The sequence below is a fragment of the Mirounga angustirostris genome, unplaced genomic scaffold (genome assembly GCF_029215605.1).
Source record: "Mirounga angustirostris isolate CCGP_5_RB_7025 unplaced genomic scaffold, mMirAng1.0.hap1 SCAF_5, whole genome shotgun sequence".
Taxonomy (NCBI): domain Eukaryota; kingdom Metazoa; phylum Chordata; class Mammalia; order Carnivora; family Phocidae; genus Mirounga; species Mirounga angustirostris.
In genome coordinates, this window is record NW_026991713.1 from 68,836,758 (window position 1) to 68,863,859 (window position 27,102).

Sequence of the window (27,102 nt, forward strand, 5' to 3'; positions counted from 1 at the left end):
GATTTTTTTTTAAAGATTTATTCATTTATTTTCAAGAGAGACAGAGAGGGGGAGAACAAATGAGGGGAGGGGCAAAGAGAAGAGAATCTTCAAGCAGACTCCCCGCTCACTGCAGAGCCTGACATGGGGCTCCATCTCACGACCCTGAGATCATGACCAGAGTGGAAATCAAGAGTCAGATGCTTAACTGACTAAGCCACCCAGGTGCCCCAAAGGACCTGATTTTTTACCCTTACAGTATCACAGGGAACAACGATGAGACCACAGATATTCCTCAGTAGGACTTCCAATCCCTTCTGGAATCACAAGGGGTATAGAAAACCAAACTTGCAAATTAAATAAATACCCCTGGGCGTTCTCCACACTTTTTAATGTTGGCACCATAGCTTTTGGTTGTAGCCAAGCTCTGTTGTAAGATGACCTGGCATTCTAGAGCTGCAAAGGCCCTGAGAGTTTACCAAATCCTTCCCCATCCCCCTCAGCACAATGACAGCTCGGCGTCTGGAATCAGGAAGAACTGAGCTTCATCTTGCTAACCAGAAGCAGGAGCTCAGGCAAGTGACTTACCATCTCTGAGCCTCAGGTCCTCAGCACTGCTTGTCAGAGGTAGAACTGTTATCAAGAATAAATGTATGGAAGTGTTCTATGGAATTTTACAAATAATACAGAATCTTCTTTGTGCACATAAGAAAAATGAGACCTGGAGAGGCTAAGACAAGATGGTCTAAGTTTAGTTTATACAACCAGCTTCCCCAAGCACTTGTCCATTGACAGATAATCATGAATCAACAGATTAGCAAATATTCGGACCCCCAAACTGTAGTAGATGCTGCAAGTATAAAGATGAGTATAACACAATCTTGGAAATTTTTGTTCCTTCGAGGGAGATTATGCATATAGCCTAAGGATTTAAATGATGTTTTAAAGCAATGTAGCAGAATAGTTGCATTGTGCAGCAAGTTGAAAAGATATTAAGAGCGTTTAAGTCAGAATAGAGAGTTATCTGTTGGGATGGAGGGACTGATACAACTTGTCATATAACTTGTCATAGTTTCCATAAGGCTTAAGTAGGTATTGCAAAATAAAAAAAAATTATTTGCACATTTGTAAGGAGGCTTCACACTAGACAGTCTTAGAAAAATTCTAATTGCATAATATTTTCTATCTAGTACCTGATGTAATGTTAAGTTATGTTTAAAAGAAACAAGAAAATAGGCCATGGTACTATTTTACCATCTTTACGTAATTTGATATTTGTTAGCTAATTGTTCAAACCCTTTGGGCTTCTCTGTAGTGCTCTGTGACCTGCGGCGTGGGAGTTCAGCAAAGGGATGTGTACTGTAGACTCAGAGGCGTTGGTCGGGTGGCTGACGAAGTGTGTGATCCATCCACCCGGCCTTATTTTCAGCAGCAGTGTTGGCGTCAGGACTGCAAACAGTACCAGTGGGTAGCAGGAGAGTGGCTGAACGTGAGTACTGACAAGCAAACTTTCAAAGACACTGCCTGAAAGAATGTGTTATTCATTTTGTCATTGCACTTCTAGTGTTCAACATCATGTACCAAAACAGAGACACATCGGCAAGTGAAGTGCACCGATGCACAAAATGTTCACGTGAATGAGAGTTTCTGTGATCCTTCAACCAGACCTCTTTCAATCAAAAAGTGCAGGAACCCTTCCTGCAGGTATATTGTGGTAACAGGAGACTCATCACAGGTAAGGCAAAGAAAGAAAGTTAAGACATTTTGCTCCTGGGGAAAAAAAAAAAACCTGAGTCTCAAATTTGATGCAGTTGAAACTGGGTCTAAATTTGCATCTGGGGCTTGGCAGGGGGACGTCTGGGTGGCTCAGTCAGTTAAGCATCTGCCTTCAGTTCAGTTCACGATCCTGGGGTCCTGGGATCAGCCCCACATGGAGTTCCCTGCTCAGCCGTGAGTCTGCTTCTCCCTCTGCCCCTCCCCACTGCTCGCATGTGCTCTCTCTCTCAAATAAATAAGTAGAATCTTAAAAAAATAAATTTGAATACAGGGGCAGATAATGGTATGCATATCAATCTAGGGAATGGAACCACTGACAGTTGGATGGTGCAGAGAGAGTAATAGCAACATGTATGTTAAACTGTAGTTCAGTTCTGTTCTAGTTCAGTTCTGAAGTGTTAGTTGGGACCAACTGTGAAATCAACTACCAGGAACAGTTTGGCAAATTGGCCCTGAGGAGTTGCCTGCTTTTTAAAAACAGCTTTTTTGACACATAATTTACAAACAATAAACCACACATATTCAAAGTGTATAACTTGCTAAGTTTTGATGGGTGTACACACCCATAAAACCATTACTATATTCAAAATAAAGAGCATCTCCATCCCCCCAAAAGTTTCCTAGTGCTACTTTATACTTCCTTCCCCTCTCCCTCCCAACTATAGGTAACCTAATCTGTTTTTTTATGTTAGGGATCCCTCATTATATTATTTTGCATTTTCTAGAGTTTTGCATAAACAGAATCACACAGTATGTACTATTTTTGGTCTGATTTTTTTTTTAAGATTTTATTTATTTGAGAGAGAGAGAGCATGAGTGGGGTGAGGGGTGGAGGGATAAGCAGACTCCCTGCTGAGCAGGGAGCCTGATGCGGGACTCGATCCCAGGCCTCTTGGATCATGACCTGAGCCAAAGACAGATGCTTAACCAACTGAGCCACCCAGGCACCCCTGTCTAATTATTTTGATGATTTTACATATTTTGAGATTCAGTCAGGTTGTAGTATGTATCAATAGCTTATTCCTTTTGATTATTAAATAATATTCCAGTATATGGATAGCTTCCAGGGCACTAATCTTCTGTGATGTCTGATTTGCCATTAATTCCCATCCTCTCTATTTTTCTTAATCTCAGGCAGTGTAATATTTATCTTTAGAAGTTTGATTTTAGCTTTTTTAGTTCTTTCATGTCTCTACTTTTCGAATATGCTACAATTAGGAATAACTTTTTAATGTCTTTCTCTGCTAATTCTGACATCTATGTATGTACATTTACAATTGAGAGAATTTTAGTATACTCTCAAGTTTGTGCAACCATCACCATGATCTAATGCTAGAACATTTTATCACCCCAAGAAGAAACTCCATATATATTAGTTGTAACTTCTCATTTCCTTCTTCCCCTGAGTCCCAGACAACCACCTACCTATATTCTGCATCTATGTATATTCCTGCTCTTGGCATTTCATATAAATTGAATCATACAATATGTGGTCTTTTGTATATGGCTTCTTTCACTTAGCATGGTATTTTTTAAGGTTCATCCACGATGTAGTATATAGCCATCATTCATTCCTTTTTAAGGATGAATAACATTCCATTTTAGGGATATGCTACATTTTGTTTATTCATCAGTTGATGGATATTTGGGTTGATTCACTTTTTGACTATTCTGAATAATGTTGCTAAGAACATTTGTGTACGAGTTTTTTAATGAATGTTTTCAGTTTTCTTGGGTAAATACATAGAAGTAAAATTTCTGAGTATTATGATAACTCTTTAATCTTTTGAGGAAATTCGAAACTGTTTTCCACAGTCGCTGCACCATTTTGCAATCCTACAGATTTTACACACTCTTGGAATAAATCTCACTTGGTCATGGTGCATAATCCTTTTTATTTGTTTCTGGAATTGCTTGCTAGTGTTTTGTCGAGGATTTTTGTATCTACATTCATAAGAGATATGGGTCTGTAGTTTTCTTGTGGTATCTTTACCTGGTTTTCGTATGAGGGCTATAATGGTCTTGTATGATGAATTAGGAAGTATCCCTTACTCTTCTTTCTTTTGCAAGAGTTTTGGAAAGGTTAATGCTAATTCTTCTTCAAACATTTGATGGAATTTACCAGCAAAGATTCTGGTCCTGGGCTTTCCTCTGTGTAAAGTTTTTGGTTATTAATTCAATCTCTTTGTTATAGTTCTGTTCTTTCTCTCTCCATCCTAGAGTGTATTGTTGTTGCTGTTTGCTTGGTTAGTGATTTTTTTTTTTAACTCACTGTAAAGTCTGTATCCTTTGTCACATGTAGTCACTGAAGTTTTTGCTTGATTAATTTAATTGTGAGCTAATAATTGGATAGTGATTTCCTTACATACCTAGAACCAATCTCTAGCCTCTGCTAAGAAGCTCTGTATGTGTAGGCATGTTTAACACTCAGCCAGGGAGTTGACAACTCTTCCTTAAGCTTAATGTCCTGCTTTTGTGCATAGCTTGGATGTCAGTCAGAGATGAGAGTGTAGGCCCTTCCCAGGTGCTTCCTGGGCATGTGTAGAGTCCTGGACAGGTGCACAACCTTATGCATGTTCACATGTTTCTAGATTACTATGAATATATTGGAGCTTTTCAAAGCTGTTACAGACATTTCATTTCCCAGATTTTCCTTTTAAGCCTTTTCAACTAGCTTATTTTTTGCTCCATCTGTTGTCCCTGCTCTGGAAGCTGCAAAATTAAACAGTGGCCTTTAATTGGGTTCAACAAATACCCTTAGGGAAAACGCTTTTAGCACTGGGCAAGCTCTGAATCAAGTCAAATAAAGATAGTCTTGCAAGCAGGATTTTCTAGAAAACCATCAAACAGTTCAAATTATGACAATTCTATGGGAAAGAGACTTTGAAGGATGTTCAACCCAGTTCCGCCTCTCTTGTGGCTGCCAGGCTGCTGGGTTTTGCCATGTTTGCAGGACTATTGAACCATGAGAGACGATGGACTCTGAAAAACAAACAGGGTTCTAGAGGGGAGGGGGGTGGGGGGATGGGTTAGCCTGGTGATGGGTATTAAGGAGGGCACATTCTGCATGGAGCACTGGGTGTTGTACGCAAACAATGAATCATGGAACACTACATCAAAAACTAATGATGTAATGTATGGTGATTAACATAACATAATAAAAAAAAAGGACTATTGATTTTGAAGGCTACTATGGAGCTAGAGAGGGAAGCATGCATATAGCGTGAGTCAAAAGACCACAAATCTCCCTCTTCATTCGGAGACAGCCTTGCTTTATTTTTATTTTTATTTTTTTTAAAGATTTTATTTATTTACTTGACACAGAGAGACACAGCGAGAGAAGGAACACAAGCAGGGGGAGTGGGAGAGGGAGAAGCAGGCTTCTCACTGAGCAGGAAGCCTCATGTGGGACTCGATCCCAGGACCCTGGGATCATGCCCTGAGCGGGAGGCAGACACTTAACAACTGAGCCACCCATGCGCCGGACAGCCTTGTTTCTTAAATAAATACTTCCTGGATTGCTGCAAGCCTTTGGTTAATTTTCAATGTTCTGGGAAAGTTAATTCGACAAATTTTGCCAGTTTCTTCATTGCTTTTATGGAGGAAAGAATTTTCAGAGGCCCTTACTTAGTTTTTTCACTCACCTTCTTGGTCTGTTTTGAGAGATGGATTTTTCTCCTCATTATGGGTTATATTTTCCTGCTTCTTAGCATGCCAGCTAACTTTTTTTTTGCCAGCTAATTTTTTGATTGCGTGTTAGACATGAATTTTTATCTTTTTGGCTATCAGATATTTTTATTCCTATGCATATATCATGAGCTTCATTCTGGAATGAAGTTATTCTTTCTGGAACAGTTTGATCCTTTCTTGCCTTGCTCTTAAGACTTGTTAGGTCGGATCAGTGCATTATTTGTTCTAAGGTTAATTATTCCCCTCTTCTGTGGCAAGACCCCTTTGAGTACTCTACCTATTATCCCATGTATATAAAGTTTTCCAGTCTGGCTGGAGGCAGTTGGCATTCTATTTGGTCCCATGTGAGTACCAGATACAGTAATTTCTGTCTTTTAATTGGTTCATTCTTTAGCCTCACTTGGTGTCCTCACATGTGTGTATGCACTGGTCAGAACTCTGCTGTCCCCTTGTGTTTCCTTTTCTTGTTCCAAGACCTGGAAGCTCTCTCAAGGTAGCAGACTGGAGCAGTTATAGGAGCACTTGTTTTATTTCCATCTCCCAGGTATCATTTTATTGCCTAGTGTCCAGTGTCTGAAAAGCCATTGTTTGATATATTTTTTCCAGATGTTTTTATTGCTTCAGGTTAGAAGACAACTTATTTCTTGTCACTCCATTATTGCTGGAAGCCAAAATCTGTTTGCCCATTTTTTGATCTTTAATTGATGTCTACATCACTTACCTATTTTAGTCAAATGGTATTATACATCACATTATATGGTTTAAGATAAATGTATGCTGACATATATAGTTACTAGTAAGTTAAGGCTAATAACTATTCTTTATTTCAGGTAAGAACTCATAATATGTTCCATTTCTCTGAAGTTGTGTCTACCAGAGATAAAGCTTCATCCAATTAAACTATTCTTAGCAGTGTAATGGAAAACAAAACCAAAAAACATAGGCACTACAAATAGACAGTCTAGCATGAATCTGCATCCTTTCCATTTACTGGCTCAACTCTGGAAATGTTACCTAATGTCTCTGAATATTTGTTTACTCATCTATAAATTGCGCTAAAGAATAAGATTATTATTGTGGGGATGATATAGCCTAGTGTATAGGCAAGTAGTAGGCTCTAATTAAGTTTAAGGGCTTTTTCTCCCCTTATAATTGTGTATTTTTCAGTGTGCAGGTAACTGTGGATTTAGTTACCGACAAAGGATTACATATTGCATTGCAATCTGGCCTACTGAGAAATATAAGCTTCATCAACTTTGGCCTATAGACTATCAAGAATGTCCTGTGCTGCCTTCTCCTCAGGTTTACAAATGCAATTTTAGGAACTGTTTGCATGTGGCCACTTGGAAAGTGGGGAAATGGAGCAAGGTTAGTATATAATTATGAATTGAAAGTCTTTTGAATGAGATTTTCTAGGTGTAGAATGCTTGGTAATCTGCATGTCTAACTAGATCTCAGAGTTGTCTCCTACCCCTTCTGTCTATAAAAACCACTATCAGTTACTTGTATAAATATTTCTTTTTCTATGCTTCCTATAATCTGCTTATAAGCAGGGACCATAGCTCATAACTTATTTCTGTTCCTCTGAGAGTCTTTCACAGTGGCTTGCATTTTGAGTAGATGCTTAAGAAATATTTATTGGTTAAGTAAAGAAGTAAATAGATCTAACGTATGAGTAATGAAAGTTGTTGGCACTATATTCCATTTCCAATTTGATAGAAAGCAATGAATATTGCATTGCAATCTTAGCATATAACAATGAGAAAAACTCTGTAGTCTTAATAATCATCATTAATTAATGCATATCAGGCGATTCCTGGGTGACTCAGTTAAGCTTCTGCCTTTGGCTCAGGTCATGATCCCAGCGTCCTTTTAACCATTATATACTTCACCGCCAAACTGTACCCTTTTCACAGTGTTCAGTGACTTGTGGAGCTGGGACAATGGAGAGAAGAGTAGAATGCATGGCTGAAAGTGGCTGGTCCAGTAACTTATGTTTAAAGCGTTTAAAACCAGATGCTCAAAAGAAATGTTACGTCAATGACTGTAAGTAATAGACTTTAAAAATCTACCTAGTACCTAAGTGTTCCTAGGAAGTTTTCATTAAAATTTGAAGGTAAATATTTGTAGCAGTCATATGCTCCACAAAACAAGATGTTTGTTTTTTCAGAGTAGATTAATATTTGTGTGACTGAGCTAAATTCATGCTCTGTTTGTAATTTGTTCATTGTCCATAAGTTGTATTCACTTGTCCTTGAAGGTAAAACATTTACCAGCTGCAAAGAAATCCAAGTGAAAAACAACATTACCAAGGATGGTGACTATTACCTTAACATTAATGGGAGAATACTAAAGGTATTTTGAAAACAGTTTGCATTTGATTTTAACATTGGCTGTTGACTGGAAAAAGCTTTTCTAAATGTTCACATTTTCCCTTTAGATCTATTGTGCAGACATGCACTTGGAAAACCCCAAGGAATACATATCATTGGTCAAAGGTGAAGAAGACAACTTTTCTGAAGTGTATGGTGTTAGGTATGTGATTTTTGGCTTATCTGTGGATTTTTATGGTCCATCAAGAGAATTAGAAGTTCCAGCTTTCAGAGTGACACTTGGGTGTCTCACAAGTGGGACAAGTAATTTAGGAGCATGTGGACATATTAGGACCTAAGCCAGATGTTGTCCATGTCTGTTGAATACAAAGGACTTGAGTATTAACATGTGCTCACAGAGAGACTGACTAAGAAGAATACTGAGGGTGAGCTGTGAAACAACAGAGAAGAGTTTAAGAGCTAGGTGTATTTTAATAGAAATAAAGTTAATACTAGTAATAAAATCTAGGAGAACTATAGCTGAATTATTTTCCATAAACCATTCTTGAACTTCCCATTGAGAATTATATGTTAATCTTGAGTGATTTTTACTTCTTTCTCATTTAACTTACTGACACTATCATACTGAAGAGTGTATCTTCTCACTTCCAAAGTTTACCATTTATCTACATGATGGGGGAATTACTACATCTAATACTAAAAATATTCTAATGTTGTTTCAGACTACAAAATCCATATGAATGTCCTTTTAATGGAAGTAGGAGGCAAGACTGTGTGTGTAAAAATGACTACCTGGCTGCTGGGCACACTGTTTTCAGCAAAATAAGAATTGATCTCAATTCCATGCAAATTAAAAGTAAGTGCTGAATCTCTAAAATAGAAAGTTTCTATTTGCTAATGAAATTCTAACAATAAGTTGGCATATGTGGTAACCAGGGTAGAGAGAAGGGCCTAGCATTGTACAATAATTACTTAATTTTTTAAAAAGAACTTATTGGGTACATAATTCCTTTGCAATAACAGGGACCCTTAATAAAAATGTAGTGGTAATGACAGTGATAAGATGCTGCCCTTCTAAGATATAAGCCTCTACCTTAAAATCCCCAGTTACCTTAAGGACAAGGAAGTTAATATCCTCAATATAGTTGTTAAGCCTTTTGCAGGGTTTAAAGTAATAATTAACATTAGTTTCAGTTCACAATTTGTCAAGTATTTTCCCATAAATTGTCTCATTTGATCTTTTTCTTTTCTTTTTTTTTTTTAAGATTTTATTTATTTGCCAGAGAGAGACACAGCGAGAGAGGGAACACAAACAAGGGGGAGTGGGAGAGGGAGAAGCAGGCCTCCCATGGAGCAGGGAGCCCGATGAGGGGCTCAATCCCAGGACCCTGGGATCATGACCTGAGCCGAAGGCAGACGCTTAACGACTGAGCCACCCAGGCGCCCATACCTGGTGCCTTTCTAGGAAGTAATTCAGAGTATAATAAAATCAAAACATATTTATGGAAGCTAATATACACTGAACATGATGCAGCATTTCATCCTGGAACTTGCATACCTACAAGAAAAGGCAATGAAGTTCATTTCAGAAGCAGAAACTCTATATTGCAGTTGAATCACCAGTACCTAGCATGGTCCATAAACTATAGAAAGAAACAAAAAATTTATTGAGACAGGGAATGCATGAGTACATAATCTCTATATCACAATCACATGATGATGAACTGTTATTGTTAGTAATAATAGCTACCATTTACTGAACACCCACTGTTACTGCATCGGGGAAGCATTATACTGTTATGTTTACGACTCTGGAGTTAGACCATCTGGGAGTAAATTCTTTGCATCCATTTACCAGTTACATGACCTCGGAACCATCTCTTTAAGCCTAAATTCCCCAATCTGTAAAGTGAGAAGCTGCCTCTCAGGTGTTTTTTCTTTCTTCTTTTTTTCTTTTTCCTTTCGGTTGAGGATTAAAAGATAATACTTGTAACATACCTAGTAAGTGCCTTGCATATAGTAAATGCTCGATAAATGCTGGTTGTTACTTAATAATGTATCTTGTAGCATTGCTAAGTACATAAGGGGAACTTGGTAACTTATTTGCTGTTTATTAAGCAGTTATATTTTGTTATTTTATCAAACAACTGCTATTTGCCAGGCATTAGGCTGGGCCCTGAGAATACAATGTATACATTTTCAACTCTCTGGTCTCTCTTTTCTTTCCTCCAGTTTGGGTGGCAAAAACCCGGTCTTGATTAAACATTTCCCCTGTACTGCACTTGCAACATGAAACATGAGTGTAGCCCCTTATATACTGCCCTTCTGACTGATCTCCCCTTAAATGCATGACTACTAAGCTACATGCTGCTTGGGTAATCCTGTTGCCCTTCCCTAGTTCATTTCCACCCCCACACCCCTAAATGCCTAACTAACACCTTCTCCTCTAGCTTCAAATTTCTAAAATTTCCAACACTTCCACTTTATCTACTCATTGCTGATGATCTTGCTTCTTGTCTCACTAAGAAAATAAAACTACCGGAAGAGCTTTTCCACAACCTACCACCATCCCATCTACAAGCTACCCAAATCTTCACCTACAGACTTTTCCTTCTCTCCTGCTTACTGTGGGTGAACTATTCCCACTCCCACCTAAGGCAACCCTCTCTTGTTCTTTAGTCTCATCACTTTGTACCTATTCGAGAACATTTGCTCAGCAAACTGAACACCCACTGTTCCTGCATTGGGGAAGTTTCGAGAACATTTGCTCAGCAAACTTTCCCTTCCCTCTTAAATGACCAATTCTACCTCCATTTCTCGAAATCCAGTGACAAGTTCTTGGTTTTCATCTTACTTGATTCCTGTCCTGGACACTCTCTCCTGTCTTTTTCACAGTTTCTCAGCTTGACTGGTTATTCTTCATCTTCCACAACACTGAATGTTGAAGAGCTTTAGGACACAGATCCTTTTGGGAATCTCATTCTATTTATAGATTTCAAGGGATGGTCCCAAATGTATATCTTCAATTTGGACTGTTACTCTAAACTCCAATATTCAGCTCTTGACTCAGCAAATCCACATGAATGTCTAATAGGCATATCAAATTCAATGTATCCAAAACTGTACTTTCAGTATTTCTTCTCACATCCACTCTTTCTATCTCAAATTTTTATCATTTCAGGAAATGGCACATATAATCTCCTAGATACTCCAGCTAAAAATCTAGCAACAGCTTAGCTCCTCCCTTTCTCTCACACCTACATGCAATCCATCATCAAATTCTGTCAGGTGAATCTCTAGCATACATGCTACTATGGACTGAATCATGTCTCCCAACATTCATATGATGAAGTCCTAATCCCCAATGTGATGATATTTGGTTATGGGGAGATAATTAGGTTTAGATAAGGTCATGAAGGTGGGGCCTTCCTGATGGGATTAATGCCTTTATCAAAAGGGGAAAAGACACCAGAGCGCTCTCTGCCATATGAGGAGACAGCAAGAAGGATGACCATCTGCAAGCCAGGAAAAGGGCCCTCACCAGAATGTGACCATACTGGCCCACTGATCTCCCCCTTCCAGCCTCCAGATCTTAGAGAAATATATTTATGTTGATTAAGCCACAGTTCACAGTGGTTTGTTACGGCAGCTTGAGCTAAGACACATATCAAATATCACTTTCTCACTACCTCATTGCTACCACCTTCATCTGAGTCCACACCATTTCCCCCTGGATTATTAAGCCAACTAAAATTGTAGAATTCCTATTTCAGTATTGTACCACTCTCCTGCCTCCTGACCTACATTCTCAACAGAGAAGCCAGAGTAATCCTATAAAACATAAGCCACATCATATTTTATACATTTCCATATTTCATCTTTTTAACAACCTGAACTCTGATCAAAACTCTCTGAACATTTACCATCAAACTCAAAGTAAAATAAAAAATCCTTTCAACGGTCAACAAAGCTCAACATGACCTCCCCACCTCCATCACTTCTCTGCTCCCTCCTTGCACACTCTGCTCCAGACATACTTGTCCCTTTGCTGTTCCTTGAACACACCAAGCATGCTCTCACCTTAAGGCCTTTGCACTTTGTTCTATTTGCCTGGAACAATTGTGCTACAGTTACCTGTATGATTTACTCCTTCATTTCTTTTGGGTTTCTGCTTAATTTCACCTTCTCAACCAGGCCATCCTGGACCACTCTCCATTACTAAAATCCCTTTCTCTCCTTCTTTTAACTGATTTATTTTTTTCTATAGCAATTATCACCCTTAATATAATGTAATATTTACTTTATTACCTGTCTCACTCTGGTAGGACTCAGGTTCCATCAGTCTCTTTCCTCCACTGATACGTTCTTAGAGTACTTAAAATAATATCCAATTCACAATAGGTTTTATTTTTTAAAATTTTTTATTGTTATGTTAATCACCATACATTACATCATTAGTTTTTGATGTAGTGTTCCATGATTCATTGTTTGTACATAACACCCAGTGCTCCATGCAGAACGTGCCCTCTTTAATACCCATCACCAGGCTAACTCATCCTCCCACCACCCTCCCCTAGAACCCTCAGTTTGTTTTTCAGAATCCATCGTCTCTCACGGTTCATCTGCCCCTCCGATTTTCCCCCCCTTCATTCTTCCCCTCTTGCTATCTTTTTTTTTTCTTAACATATATTGCACTATTTGTTTCAGAGGTACAGATCTGTGATTCAACAGTCTTGCACAATTCACAGTGCTCACCATAGCACATACCCTCCCCAATGTCTATCACCCAGCCACCCTATCCCCCCCACCCCCTCAGTGTGTTTCCTGAGATTAAGAATTCCTCATATCAGTGAGGTCATATGATACATGTCTTTCTCTGTTTGACTTATTTTGCTCAGCATAACAACTTCCAGTTCCATCCACGTCGTTGCAAATGGCAAGATCTCATTCCTTTTGATGGCTGCATAATATTCCATTGTGTATATATACCACATCTTCTTTATCCATTCATCTGTCAATGGACATCTTGGCTCTTTCCACAGTTTGGCTATTGTGGATATTGCTGCTATAAACATCAGGGTGCACCTACCCCTTCGGATCCCTACATTTGTATCTTTGGGGTAAATATCCAGTAGTGCAATTGCTGGATCATATGGTAGCTCTATTTTCAACTTTTTGAGGAACCTCCATACTGTTTTCCAGAGTGGCTGCACTAGCTTGCATTCCCACCAAAGTGTAGGAGGGTTCCCCTTTCTCCGCATCCCCGCCAACATCTGTCATTTCCTGACTTGTTAATTTTAGCCATTCTGACTGATGTGAGGTGGTATCTCATTGAGGTTTTGATTTGAATTTCCCTGATGCCGAGCGATGCTGAGCACTTTTTCATGTGTCTGTTGGCCATTTGAATGTCTTCTTTGGAAAAATGTCTGTTCATGTCTTCTGCCCATTTCTTGATTGGATCATCTGTTCTTTGGGTGTTGAGTTTGATAAGTTCTTTGTAGATTTTGGATACTAGCCCTTTATCTGATATGTCATTTGCAAATATCTTCTCCCGTTCTGTCAGTTGTCTTTTGGTTTTGTTGACTGTTTCTTTTGCTGTGCAAAAGCTTTTTATCTTGATGAAGTCCCAATAGTTCATTTTTGCCCTTGCTTCCCTTGCCTTTGGCGATGTTTCTAGGAAGAAGTTGCTGCAGCTGTGGTCGAAGAGGTTGCTGCCTGTGTTCTCCTTTAGGATTTTGATGGACTCCTGTCTCACATTTAGGTCTTTCAAACACTTGGAGTCTATTTTTGTGTGTGGTGTAAGGAAATGGTCCAGTTTCATTCTTCTGCATGTGGCTGTCCAATTTTCCCAACACCATTTGTTGAAGAGACTGTCTTTTTTCTATTGGACATTCTTTCCTGCTTTGTCAAAGATCAGTTGACCATAGAGTTGAGGGTCCATTTCTGGGCTCTCTATTCTGTTCCATTGTTCTATGTGTCTGTTTTTGTGCCAGTACCATTCTGGCTTGATGATGACAGCTTTGTAATAGAGCTGGAAGTCCAGAATTGTGATGCTGCCAGCTTTGCTTTTCTTTTTCAACATTCCTCTGGCTATTCGGGGTCTTTTCTGGTTCCATACAAATTTTAGGATTATTTGTTCCATTTCTTTGAAAAAAGTGAATGGTATTTTGATGGGATTGCATTGAATGTGTAGATTGCTCTAGGTAGCATTGACATCTTCACAATATTTGTTCTTCCAATCCATGAGCATGGAATGTTTTTCCATTTCTTTGTGTCTTCCTCAATTTCTTTCATGAGTATTTTATAGTTTTCTGAGTACAGATCCTTTGTCTCTTTGGTTAGATTTATTCCTAGGTATCTTATGGTTTTGGGTGCAATTGTAAATGGGATCGACTCCTTAATTTCTCTTTCTTCTGTCTTGTTGTTGGTGTATAGGAATGCCACTGATTTCTGTGCATTGATTTTATATCCTGCCACTTTACTGAATTCCTGTATGAGTTCTAGCAGTTTTGGGGTGGAGTCTTTTGGGTTTTCCACATAAAGTATCATATCATCTGCAAAGAGTGAGAGTTTGACTTCTTCTTTGCTGATTTGGATGCCTTTGATTTCTTTTTGTTGTCTGATTGCCATGGCTAGGACTTCTAATACTATGTTGAATAGCAGTGGTGATAGTGGACATCCCTGCTGCATTCCTGACCTTAGGGGGAAAGCTCTCAGTTTTTCTCCATTGAGAATGATATTCGCTGTAGGTTCTTCATAGATGGCTTTTATGATATTGAGATATGTACCCTCTATCCCTATACTCTGAAGAGTTTTGATCAAGAAAGTATGCTGTAGCTTGTCAAATGCTTTTTCTGCATCTATTGAGAGGATCATATGATTCTTGTTCTTTATTTTGTTAATGTATTGTATCACGTTGATTGATTTGTGGATGTTGAACCAACCTTGCAAGCCCAGGGATAAATCCCACTTGGTTATGGTGAATAATCCTTTTAATGTACTGTGGGATCCTATTGGCTAGTATTTTGGTGATAATTTTTGCACCCATGTTCATCAAGGATATTGGTCTGTAATTCTCCTTTTTGATGGGGTCTTTGTCTGGTTTTGGGATCAAGGTAATGGTGGCCTCATAAAACGAGTTTGGAAGTTTCCTTCCATTTCTATTTTTTGGAACAGTTTCAGAAGAAAAGGTATCAATTCTTCTTTATATGTTTGGTAGAATTCCCCTGGGAAGCCATCTGGCCCTGGGCTTTTGTTTTTTGGGAGATTTTTGATGACTGCTTCAATTTCCTTAGTGGTTATAGGTCTGTTCAGGTTTTCTATTTATTCCTGGTTCAGTTTTGGTAGTTGATACATCTCTAGGAATGCATCCATTTCTTCCAGGTTATCTAATTTGCTGGCATAGAGTTGCTCATAATATGTTCTTATAATTGTTTGTATTTCTTTGGTGTTGGTTGTGATCTCTCCTCTTTCATTCATGATTTTGTTGATTTGGGTCATTTCTCTTTTCTTTTTGATAAGTCTGGCCAGGGGTTTATCAATCTTGTTAATTCTTTCAAAGAACCAGCTCCTAGTTTCATTGATCTGTTCTACTGTTCTTTTGGTTTCTATTTCATTGATTTCTGCTCTGATCTTTATTATTTCTCTTCTCCTGCTGGGTTTTGGCTTTACTTGCTGTTTTTTCTCTAGATCCTTTAGGTGTAGGATTAGGTTGTGTATTTGAGACCTTTCTTGTTTCTTGAGAAAGGCTTGTATTGCTATATACTTTCCTCTTAAGACTGCCTTTGCTGCATCCCAAAGATTTTGGACAGTTGTGTTTTCATTTTCATTGGTTTCCATGAATTTTTTTAATTCTTTAATTTCCTGGTTGACCCATTCATTCTTTAGTAGGATGCTCTTTAGCCTCCATGTATTTGAGTTCTTTCCCACTTTCCTCTTGTGATTGAGTTCTAGTTTCAAAGCATTGTGGTCTGAAAATAGGCAGGGAATAATCCCAATCTTTTGGTACTGGTTGAGACCTGATTTGTGACCTAGGATGAGATCTATTCTGGAGAATGTTCCATGGGCACTAGAGAAGAATGTGTATTCTGTTGCTTTGGGATGAAATGTTCTGAATATGTCTGTGAAGTCCATTTGGTCCAGTGTGTCATGTCAAGTCTTTATTTCCTTGTTGATCTTTTGCTTAGATGATCTGTCCATTTCAGTGAGGGGGGTGTTAAAGTCCCCCACTATTACTGTAGTGTTGTCAATGTGTTTCTTTGCTTTTGTTATTAATTGGCTTATATAATTGGCTGCTCCCATGTTAGGGGCCTAGATATTTACAGTTGTTAGATCTTCTTGTTGGATAGACCCTTTAAGTAGGATATAGTGTCCTTCCTCATCTCTCATTGCAGTCTTTGGTTTAAAATCTAATTTGTCTGATATAAGAATTGCCACCCCAGCTTTCTTTTGGTGTCCATTAGCATGGTAAATGGTTTTCCATCCCCTCACTTTCAATCTGGGGGTGTCTTTGGGTCTAAAATGAGTCTCCTGCAGACAGCATATCAATGGGTCTTGTTTTTTTTATCCAATCTGATAGCCTGTGTCTTTTGATTGGGGCATTTAGCCCATTTACATTCAGGGTAACTATTGAAAGATATGAATTTAGTGCCATTGTATTGCCTGTAAGGTGACTGTTACTGTATATTGTCTGTGTTCCTTTCTGGTCTGTGTTGCTTTTAGGCTCTCTCTTTGCTTAGAGGCCCCCTTTCAATATTTCTTGTAGGGCTGGTTTCGTGTTTGCAAATTCCTTTAGTTTTTGTTTGTCCTGGAAGTTATTGATCTCTCCTTCTATTTTCAATGACAGCCTAGCTGTATATAGCATTCTTGGCTTCATATTTTTCTCATTTAGTGCTCTGAATATATCATGCCAGTCCTTTCTGGCCTGCCAGGTCTCTATGGATAGGTCTGTTGCCAGTCTAGTGTTTCTACCATTGTAGGTTACAGTTATCTTCTCCTGAGCTGCTTTCAGGATTTTCTCATTGTCTTTGGGACTCGTAAGTTTTACTATTAGATGTCAGGGTGTTGACCTATTTTTATTGATTTTCAGAGGGGTTCTCTGCCTCCTGGATTTTGATGCCTGTTTCCTTCCCCAAATTAGGGAAGTTCTCTGCTATAATTTGCTCCAATATACCTTCTGCCCCTCTCTCTTTCTTCTTCTTCTGGGATCCCAATTATTCTAATGTTGTTTCATCTTATGGTATCACTTATCTCTCAAATTCTGCCCTTGTGATCCAGTAGTTGTTTATCTCTCTTTTTCTCTGCTTCTTTATTTTCCATCATTTGGTCTTCTATATCACTGATTCTCTCTTCTGCCTCCTTTATCCTAGCAGTTAGCACCCCCATTTTTGATTGCACCTCATTAATAGCCTTTTTGATTTCGACTTGGTTAGATTTTAGTTCTTTTATTTCTCCAGAAAGGGTTTCTCTAATAACTTCCATGTTTTTTTTCAAGGCCAGCTAGTATCTTTAAAATCATGATCTGAACTCTAGGTCCGACATTGTACTAAATGTCCGTATTGAGTAGATCCCTGGCAGTCAGTACTACCTCTTGTTCTTTTTGTTGAGGTGATTTTTTCCATCTTGTCATTTTGTCCAGAGGAGAATAGATGAATGAGAGAACAAAATGCTAACAGGGTAACAACATCCCCAGAAAATATACTCTAAACAAATCAGAAAAGACCTGAAACCGGGGGGAAAGAAAGGGAAAGAAAGAAAAAAGAAAAAAAAAAGAAAAAGATAAAAACAAACAAAAACAGAACAAAACAAACAAAAAAAAACCAGAATATGATCAAATGTGATCAGGCTGGTGCATAGATCAGTTCCACACACTAGATTTTGGGCATATTTTGGTCTGTTAGAAGAAAGTGCCTCCCAAAATTTTAAAGAAAGAAAAACTTATATATGTACAAAAATAAGGGTTGATACAATGGAGGGATGGAATATGACTGTAAAGATGAAAATTATAAAAAATTTTATAAAAGGAATTGATACGAAATTGTTTGAAAAAAGAAAGAAAAGGATTTAAAAAGAAAAGAAAAGGGAGAGAATGTGATCAGGCAGGAGACTAGAACAAAGACATAACACTAGGGATTTAGGGTATATTTTGATCTGTTAGAAGAAACTGTGTCTCAAAATTTTAAAGAGAGAACAACTTATATATATATGCCAGAAATAAGGGTAACTACTATGAAGGGATAGAATATGACTCTAAAAATGAAAAATAAAAATGTTTTTTAAAAAAGGAATTGATAAGATGTTGGTTGAAAAAGGGAAAAAGAAAAATTAAAAAAAAAAAAAGATGGTTAAAAAAAATTAACTTTGAAAGACTAAAGAATCATGGTAAAAAAAAAAAGCCATGGATTCTATGTGCAGTATTCTCCTAGCGCTGGAGTTCTGCTGTTCTCATCGATTGGTAAACTTGGTCTTGGCTGGCTGTTCTCACTGATCTTCTGGGGGAGGGGCCTGTTGCCATGGTTTCCAAATGTCTTTGCCGGAGGTGGAATTGCCCCACCCTTGCCCAGTCCGGGCTAAGTAATCTGCTTGGGTTTGCTCTTGGGAGCTTTTGTTCCCTGCAAGCTTTCTGTACAGCTTTGGAGGAGGAGAATGAAGATGGCGGCCTCCCAATCTCCATCCCTGGAGGAGCCAAGAACTCGGGCCCTCACTCCTCAGTGCACCCCCAGAGAAAAGCAGTCAGTCACTCCCATCTCCCTGGTCTCCAGCTGCAGTCCATGCTCACCCGGCCTGTCACCGAGCATTTATATCTCTGGCACATGACCCCGTTTGGAGTCTCCAAACCCAGCAGATCCCTGTGGTGAGCTCCCGCGCTGCTCCTCCTGGGGGAGGAATGGGGGTCTCCCCAGATCTGCCGCTTGTTGGGTCCCCGCTGGAAGAGCAGTGGCCCGACTGTGCCGCAGATCACAGTTTATGGCAACCCCGAGCTGAGAGCCCATGCCTTGGCTCCATCTCTGCAGCCGGCTTCCCCACTCTGATACCTGGGAGCTCTGCCGCACTCAGGCATGCCCAGTCTTTCTGTGACCCCAATGGTCCTGAGACCACACTGTCCCAGCGAGGGTTCCCCCCCCCCGCTTAGCCACTGGAGTGACATCCCTCAGCGGAGCCGACTTCTAAAAGTTCGGATTTTGTGCTCTGCGGCTCTATCACTTGCCAGAAGCGGAGGACGGAGGCCCCCTCTCCCGCCATCTATCCTCCCAAATATCACCTGGATTCACTTCTCCGCACGTCCTACCTTCCAGAAAGTGGTTGCTTTTCTGTTCAGAGAGTTGTTGCTATTTTCTTCGATCTCCTGTTGAGTTTGTAGGTGTTCAGAATGGTTTGATCCCTATCCAGCTGAATTCCTGAGACCAGACGAAATCCAGGTCTCCTACTCCTCTGCCATCTTGCTCTGCTCCCCCTCACAATAGGTTTTAAATAAATATTTGTTGAGTAAAAAGTCTTTAACTTTCCTCAAGAAGCTATCTTGAGGAAATTTTGAAGACAAATTTGAGTTAACTGAAGTGGAGAAAAGGAGTTTCAGGAGGAAGGAACAGCATGAACAAAAGCCTGGAAAGGTGAGTCATCTTGGTTCCATTAAAAAAGTCCATTTTTCTGTAAACATAAATTAAATGGATATTGGGGGGTTGCAGCTTGTTAGAGAAGTTCCCAGAGAGCAGATCATAAAGAACAATGTGTACTAACTACACAATTGAATTTTATAAATTATGAGAGCCACTGGGGGAAAGTTTCAGCAGAAGAGGAACCAGAATTGGAAGGAGAACAAATTATATCCATGAAGATAGTTAAGAAGCTAATATAATAATCCAGATGAAAATGATACGGGCTTAAAATAGGGGCATGGTTCAGAATAGGGAGCCTTTGAGAAATATTAAAGAGGTACACTCTGTAGCATTTTTAGACAAGGAATATGGGGATTAACAACAAAGAATATTTAGAAAGATTTCCAAAATAACAGGGTGGATGGTGACATAGTTCAGTGAAATGAGAAATATAGCAGAGGAAATAAGTTTGGAAAAAAAGATAATGTATTTAGTTTGGGCATGTTGAGTTAGAGCTATCTGTGAGTTATCCAGGTAATGATGGGGGGAAGACAGTAGCAAAGGATGCTTGATTTGAAAGTTGTGTGTGCTGTGCCTCAGCCTAACCTGTAAGTGCCAGCATAAGCAGTGATGTGTGGATAAATGTTTAACAACCAGCATTTAACAACCAGGAAACAAAGTCTGATTTATAGCATTTGCCAGTGTCCATGGTTATATATATTCCCACTATGCCAACCTTAAGCTACCAACACGAGCTCATTGTACATGATGTTGGGAAGAGACACACCCAGCTGGTTCTCATGATTTGGTACAAGCTGACTCTGGCACATAACTGAAAGCCTCCTAGCCTTGGAAACTGCCTGTGGTGATACGGTATCTCTAGGAATGCTACTTTTGGGGATTGCCTGTAGGGAACTGGTGTCATCATGGGGGCATGCAGTGATCGTTCCGTCTTGTTGAAAAGTGAAGTGATTTGAAACAACCTTAGTGGAGGTGAGAGCCACTGATTGGAAGACTGTTGGTTAGACTATTATTTGATTCAAGCATGAATAACTGATTGGACCAATGGACTTTTAGGGTTCCTTCCAACCTGTCTTTAATCCTATGACTCTATTTTTGATACTTCATATAGAATCTCCAGCATTATTGCCAATCGGGAAATTTTGCTAACGATGTTAGCAAAAGTAAGATTCAAAAGAAAATAATAATATAATGCAGTAATATTAGAAATCAAAATAACAAATATTTTAGCTGGATGTTTTTGTTTGAGTTGCCTAAATGAATTGATATATATACATCATATATATATATGGTCTATAAGCACCTATGTGTGGCTTTGTCGTGATGTATTAACCTTTAATGTTTTTTTCTTCTATAATTTGCTCCTGAACCCACTTTATTTTAGATATTCAGTATAATGTAAAATATAACAAGATATTTAGTTTTTTTAAACTTCTGGATTAATTTACACATGTGCCTGCCATTTTTAGGGCGGTCTTTGAGATAAACATTTTTGTATTAAACATTATTTATTGAAAACCTGACACATGTACTATAACTGCATAGCATATTTGCTTAAAATTTTGAATTAATTATATAAATATATTTAAGAATATAATATGAAGACTGTATGTTTTGCAATGAAGATTCAAAAATATGCAATACCTCAGTGCTAAAAAGTTTCAATTATTTATTTTAGCCACAGATCTTCTTTTTGCCCAGACAGTATTTGGAAAAGCAGTGCCATTTGCCACAGCTGGAGATTGCTATAGTGCTGCCAGATGCCCACAGGTATTTCATATTTGTTTGTTTTTCCCTCACCATGAAAAAAAACGGATACTGTTTCTCTGAATTTTCTTGACCAGAATATTGCAAGAAACATAAGTAAATAGAAAAATGCAAATTTCCTATATGAATTTTATTTCAAAGGTTATAGATAAATTTTGGAGGAAAAACATCTCCCTGCCAATTTTAGGTTTGTTTGAAAGGTGCCATTACAAGGATTTCAAATTGTTCAGAGCCTATGTCTCCTTCCGTCATGCATTTTCATTTTTAATCTTTCCACCCAGTCTATGGAAATGAATGGATATACATAACAAAGGAATGGATCACAACCATGTGGCCTCTCCATACATTGCTGCTAAAATTGGTTATATTAGCTGTCTGGGTCCGTACCAATCCCAGAGTAACTTTTATTTGTGAAATAGTGTATTTCCATGACTTTATTCTTGTTTTATTTTTTATTTCCAGAATTCTCTTCACACACTCTTTATGCCATCTCTGTGATTTCTAGTATAGAGTATGCTTTCTAGAAGAAATTTACTATCTCATCTTTAACAAGAGATTTTATAAAGTCTATGTGAACAACAGTGTTATGATAAGATGGAGAAATGTAAGCTAGATTAATGTAGCATGGTTAGGCAGATTCATCACTAATTGAAAAAATCGTGTGCAAGAAGTAATAATTATAATATTGATATTTTCAAGAGAAGTAGCTAATGGTTTGCCAGAGCCCTCTCTTATAATATAATATAATGGGAGGTTATGGTAACTATCTTTAAATATTTAAAGATACCCATGAAAGAGGAATGACGTCAGTGTGTTATTCCAGGAGGCATTAATAGAGCAGAAGATTCCAGCTCAAGATAAAGAAGGTTTCTGACAAGGGAGAGTTGTCCAGTAAAAAGACCCCCCAGATGTGGGACCCAAATAATTCACTAATTTTTACCTGTAGTTTTTAATAAATTGGTCTTATATCCTGCAACCCTGCTTAACTCATTTATTAGTTGTAATAGTTTTTAATTGGATTCTTTGGGATTTTCTATATACACAGTGATGTCATCTACAAATAAACATAGTTTTACTTCTTCCTTGGCAATATGGATGCTGTTTATTTTTTATCTTGCCTCATTATCCTGTCTAAAACTTCCAGAGCATCACTAAATAAAAGTGATGAGAGTAAAAAAAAAAAAAGTGATGAGAGTAGATATACTTCTCTTATTCCTGATATTAAGGGAAAGGCATTCAGTCCATCATTAAGTGTGTTAGCTGTGAATGTGTTGTAGATGCCTCCGGTCAAGTTGAGGAAGTGCCCTTCTATTCCTAATTTAAGTGGTTTTATCATGAAAGGGTATTGGTTTTTGAAATGCTTCCACATGTACTGAGGTGATCCTGTGGCTCTTGTCCATTACTGTACCAGATATACCAATATAGCATACTGGTTGACTATAGTATGTTGAAACCTTGCATTCCTAGGAGAAATCCCATTTGGCCATGTAATATCATTCTTTTTATATGTTGCTAGATTTGATTTGATTTGTTGGGAATTTCTCAACTATTTTCATAAGAGATACTGACCTAGTCATTTTCTTGTGAGGTCCTTATCCAGTTTTGATATCAGGGAAATATTGGTCTTCTAAAGTGAATTGGGAAGTATTCCCTCCTCTTCTACTTTTTTGGAAGAGTTTGTGAATAATTAATTCTTTTTTTTTTCTTTTTATTAAATTTTAATTCCAGTATAGTTAACATACAGTGTTATATTTCAGGTGTACAATATAGTGATTCAACAATTCTATACAAACTCAATGCTCATTATGATAAATGTTTTCTTAATCCCCATCACCTATTTCACCCATTCTCCCCACCCACCTCCCCTCTGGTAACCATCAGTTTGTTCTCTATAGTCAAAAATCTTTTTTTCTGTTTGTCTCTTTTTTCCTTTGTTTCTTAAACTCACATATGAGTGAAATCATATGAATTTGTCTTTCTGACTTATTTCACTCAGCATTATACTCTCTGGATCTATCCCTGTTATTGCAAATGACAAGATTTCATTCTTTTTTATGGCTGGGTAATATTCCATTGTGTATATATTTATATACACGACCTCCTCTTTTTTTTTTTTAATTTAATTTTATTATGTTTTGTTAGTCACCATACAATACATCACCAGTTTTTGATGCAGTGATCCATGATTCATTGTTTGCGTACAACCCCCAGTGCTCCATGTAGTACGTGCCCTCCTTAATACCCATCACTGGGCTAACCCATCCCCCCACCCCCCCTCCCCTCTAGAACCCTTAGTTTGTTTCTCAGAGTCCATAGTCTCTCATGGTCATCTCTCCTTCCGATTTCCGCCCCCTTCATTTTTCCCTTCCTTCTCCTAATGTCCTCCATGCTATTCCTTATGTTCCACAAAGAAGTGAAACCATATGATAATTGACTTTCTCTGCTTGACTTATTTCACTTAGCATAATCTCTTCCCGTTCCATCCATGTTGATGTAAAAGTTGGGTATTCATCCTTTCTGATGGCTGAGTTATATTCCACTGTATATATGGACCACATCTTCTTTATCCATTTGTCTGTTGAAGGGCATCTAGGCTCTTTCCACAGTTTGACTAACGTGGACATTGCTGCTATGAACATTGGGGTGCATATGGCCCTTCTTTTGACTATATCTATGTCTTTGGGGCAAATACCCAGTAGTGCAATTGCTGGGTCAGAGGGTAGCTCTATTTTTAATTTTTTGAGGCACCTCCACACTGTTTTCCAAAGTGGCTGTACCAACTTGCATTCCCACCAACAGTGTAAGAGGGTTCTCCTTTCTCCACAACCTCTCCAACATTTGTTTCTTGCCTTGTCCATTTTTGCCATTCTAACTGGTGTAAGGTGGTATCTCAATGTGGTTTTGATTTGAATTTCCCTGATGGCTAATGATGATGAACATATTTTCATGTGTCTGTTAGCCATTTGTATGTCTTCTTTTGAGAAGTGTCTGTTCATGTCTTCTGCCCATTTTTTGACTTGATTATTTGGTTTTTGGGTGTTGAGTTTGAGAAGTTCTTTATAGATCTTGGATACTAGCCCTTTATCTGTCGTGTCATTTGCAAATATCTTCTCCCATTCGGTGGGTTGCCTCTTTGTTTTGTTGACTTTTTCCTTTCCTGTGTAGAAGCTTTTTATCTTGATGAAGTCCCAAAAGTTCATTTTTGCTTTTGTTTCACTAGCCTTTGGAGATGTATCTTGAAAGAAGTTGCTGTGGCCGATGTCAAAGATGTTACTGCCTGTGCTCTCCTCTAGGATTTTGATGGATTCCTGTCTCACATTGAGGTCTTTTGTCATTTTGAGTTTATCTTTGTGTATGGTGTTAGAGAACGGTGGAGTTTCATTCTTCTGTATATAGCTGACATGATCTCCTCTTTATCCATTCATCTGTTGATGAACACTTGGGCTGCTTCCATAATTTGGCTATTGTAAATAATTCTGCAATAAACATAGGGGTGCATGTATCCCTTTGAATTAGTGTTTTGGTATTTTAGGGATAAATACCCACTAGGGTGATAACTGGATAATATGGTAGTTCTATTTTTAATTTTTTGAGGAACCTTCATATTGTTTTCCACAGTGGTTGCACCAGTTTGCCTTTTCACCAAAAGTGTCCGAGGATTCCTTTTTCTCCACATCCTCACCAACACCTGTTGTTTCTTGTGTTTTTGATCTTTGCCATTCTGACAGGTATGAGGTGATATGTCATTGTGGTTTTGATTTGCATTTCCCTGATGATGAGTGATGATGAGCATCTTTTCATGTATCTGTTGGCTATCTATATGTCTTCTTTGGAGAAATATTTGTTCATGTCTTCTGCCCATTTTGTAGTTGGATTATTTGGGGGTTTTGGTGTTGTGTTATATAAGTTCTTTTTTTTTTTTTAAGAATGTATTTATTTGAAAGAGAGAGAGAGAATGAGCAGGGGGGAGGACCAGAAGGGGAGAGAGAAGCAGACTTCCTGCTGAGCAGGGAGCTCAATGCAGGACTTGATCCCAGGACCCTGGGATCATGACCTGAGCCAAAGGCAGACACTTAACTGACTGAACTGCCCAGGTGCCCTATACAAGTTCTTTATATACTTTGGATACTAAACCTTTATTGGATATGTCATTTGCAATTACTTCTCCAATTCAGTAGGTGCCTTTTAGTTTTCTTGATTGTTTCCTATGCTAGCAGAAGCTTTTTATTTTGATGTAGTCCCAATAGTTTATTTTTGCTTTTTTTTCTCTTGCCTTAGAAGACATATCTAGAAAAATGTTGCTATGGCCAGTGTCAGAGAAACTACTACCTAGGCTCTCTTCAAGGATTTTTATGGTTTCAGGCCTCACATTTAGGTAATTAATCCATTTTTATTTTATTTTTGTGTATGGTGCAAGAAAGTGGCCCAGCTTCACTCTTTTGCATGTAGCTGTCCTGTTTCCCCAACACCATTTGTTGAAGAGACCATCTTTTTCCCATTGAATATTCATTCCTCCTCTGTCAAAGATTAATTGAACATATATTCTTGGGTTTATTTCTGGGTTTTCTGTTTTATTCCAATGATCTATGAATTTTTGTGTCAGTACCATACTGTTTTGACTGCTACAGCTTTGTAATATAACTTGAAGTCTGGAATTGTGATACCTCCAGTTTTGTTCCTCTTTTTCAAGATCACTTTGGCCATTTGAAATCTCTTGTGGTTCCATACAAATTTTAGGATTGTTTGTTCTAGTTCTGTGAAAAATACTGTTGGTATTTTGACAGGGATTGCATTAGATCTGTAGATTGCTTTGGGTAGTATAAACATTTTAACAATGTTTCTTTTCCCAACCCTTGAGTGTGGAATGTCTTTCCATTTTTTGTATTGTCTTCAATTTCTTTCATCAGTGTTTTATAGTTTTCAGAGTATAGGTCTTTTACCTCTTTGTTTAAGTTCATTCCTAGATATTTTATTGTTTTTTGGTATACTTATAATTGGGATTGTTTTCTTAATTTCACTTTTTGCTGTTTCATTACTAGTATATGGGAATGCAACAGGTTTCTGTACATTGATTTTGTATCCTATGGCTTTACTGAACTCATTTATCAGTTCTAGTATTTTTTTGGAAGAGTATTTAGGCTTTTCTATAGTCTCATGTCATCTGCAAATAGAGTTTTGCTTCTTCCTTACCAATTTGGATGCCTTTTATTTCTTTTTGTTGTCTGACTGTTGTGGCTAGGACTTCCAGTATTATGTTGAATAAAAGTGGCAAGAGTGGACATCCTTGTCTTATTCCTGGTCTTAGGGGAAAAGTTCTATTTTTCACTGTTAAATATAATGTTGGTTGTGGATTTTTCACCTAAGGTCCTTATTATGTTGAAGTATGTTCCCTCTAGACTTACTTTGTAGAGGTTTTTTTTTTTTTTTTAATCAGGAATGGATGTTGTAATTTGTCAAATTCTTTTTCTGCATCTGTTGAAATAATCATATGGTTTTTATCCTTTCTCTTGTTGATGTGATGTATCACATTGATTGTTTTATGAATATTGAACTACCACTGCATCCCAGGAACAAATCCCACTTGATTGTGGTGAATAATATTTTTAATGTATTGTTGGATTCAGTTTGCTAGTATTTTCTTGAGGATTTTTGCATCTGTGTTCATCAGAGATATTGGCCTTTAGTTCTCTTTTATTTTGTGGTGTCTATCTGGTTTTTGGTATCAGGGTGATACTAGCCTCATAGAATGAACTTAGAAGTTTTCCTTCCTCTTGTATTTTTTGGAACAGTTTGAGGAGAGTTGGTATTAAGTCTTTAAATATTCGGTAGAATATAACTCTTTAAATATTTGGTAGAATTCACCTGTGAAGCCATCTGGTCCTGGACTTTTGTTTTGGGAGAGTTTTTGATTATTGATTCCATTTTATTTCTGCTAATTGGTC

The 27,102-nt window shown here is 38.1% G+C and overlaps 1 protein-coding gene across 1 annotated transcript in view; it reads left to right on the forward strand.

The window, feature by feature from the left end:
• The window catches only part of ADAMTS20 (ADAM metallopeptidase with thrombospondin type 1 motif 20), a 171,018-nt gene that overhangs the window by 127,321 nt on the left and 16,595 nt on the right, over positions 1 to 27,102 (forward strand). Inside the window, exons 30-37 of the mRNA XM_045873599.3 lie at positions 1,295 to 1,468; positions 1,544 to 1,714; positions 6,613 to 6,813; positions 7,362 to 7,491; positions 7,706 to 7,800; positions 7,886 to 7,980; positions 8,501 to 8,634; positions 21,072 to 21,163. Of these exons, the coding sequence (XP_045729555.1) occupies positions 1,295 to 1,468; positions 1,544 to 1,714; positions 6,613 to 6,813; positions 7,362 to 7,491; positions 7,706 to 7,800; positions 7,886 to 7,980; positions 8,501 to 8,634; positions 21,072 to 21,163 (1,092 nt within the window). The remainder of the gene's footprint in view (positions 1 to 1,294; positions 1,469 to 1,543; positions 1,715 to 6,612; positions 6,814 to 7,361; positions 7,492 to 7,705; positions 7,801 to 7,885; positions 7,981 to 8,500; positions 8,635 to 21,071; positions 21,164 to 27,102) is intronic.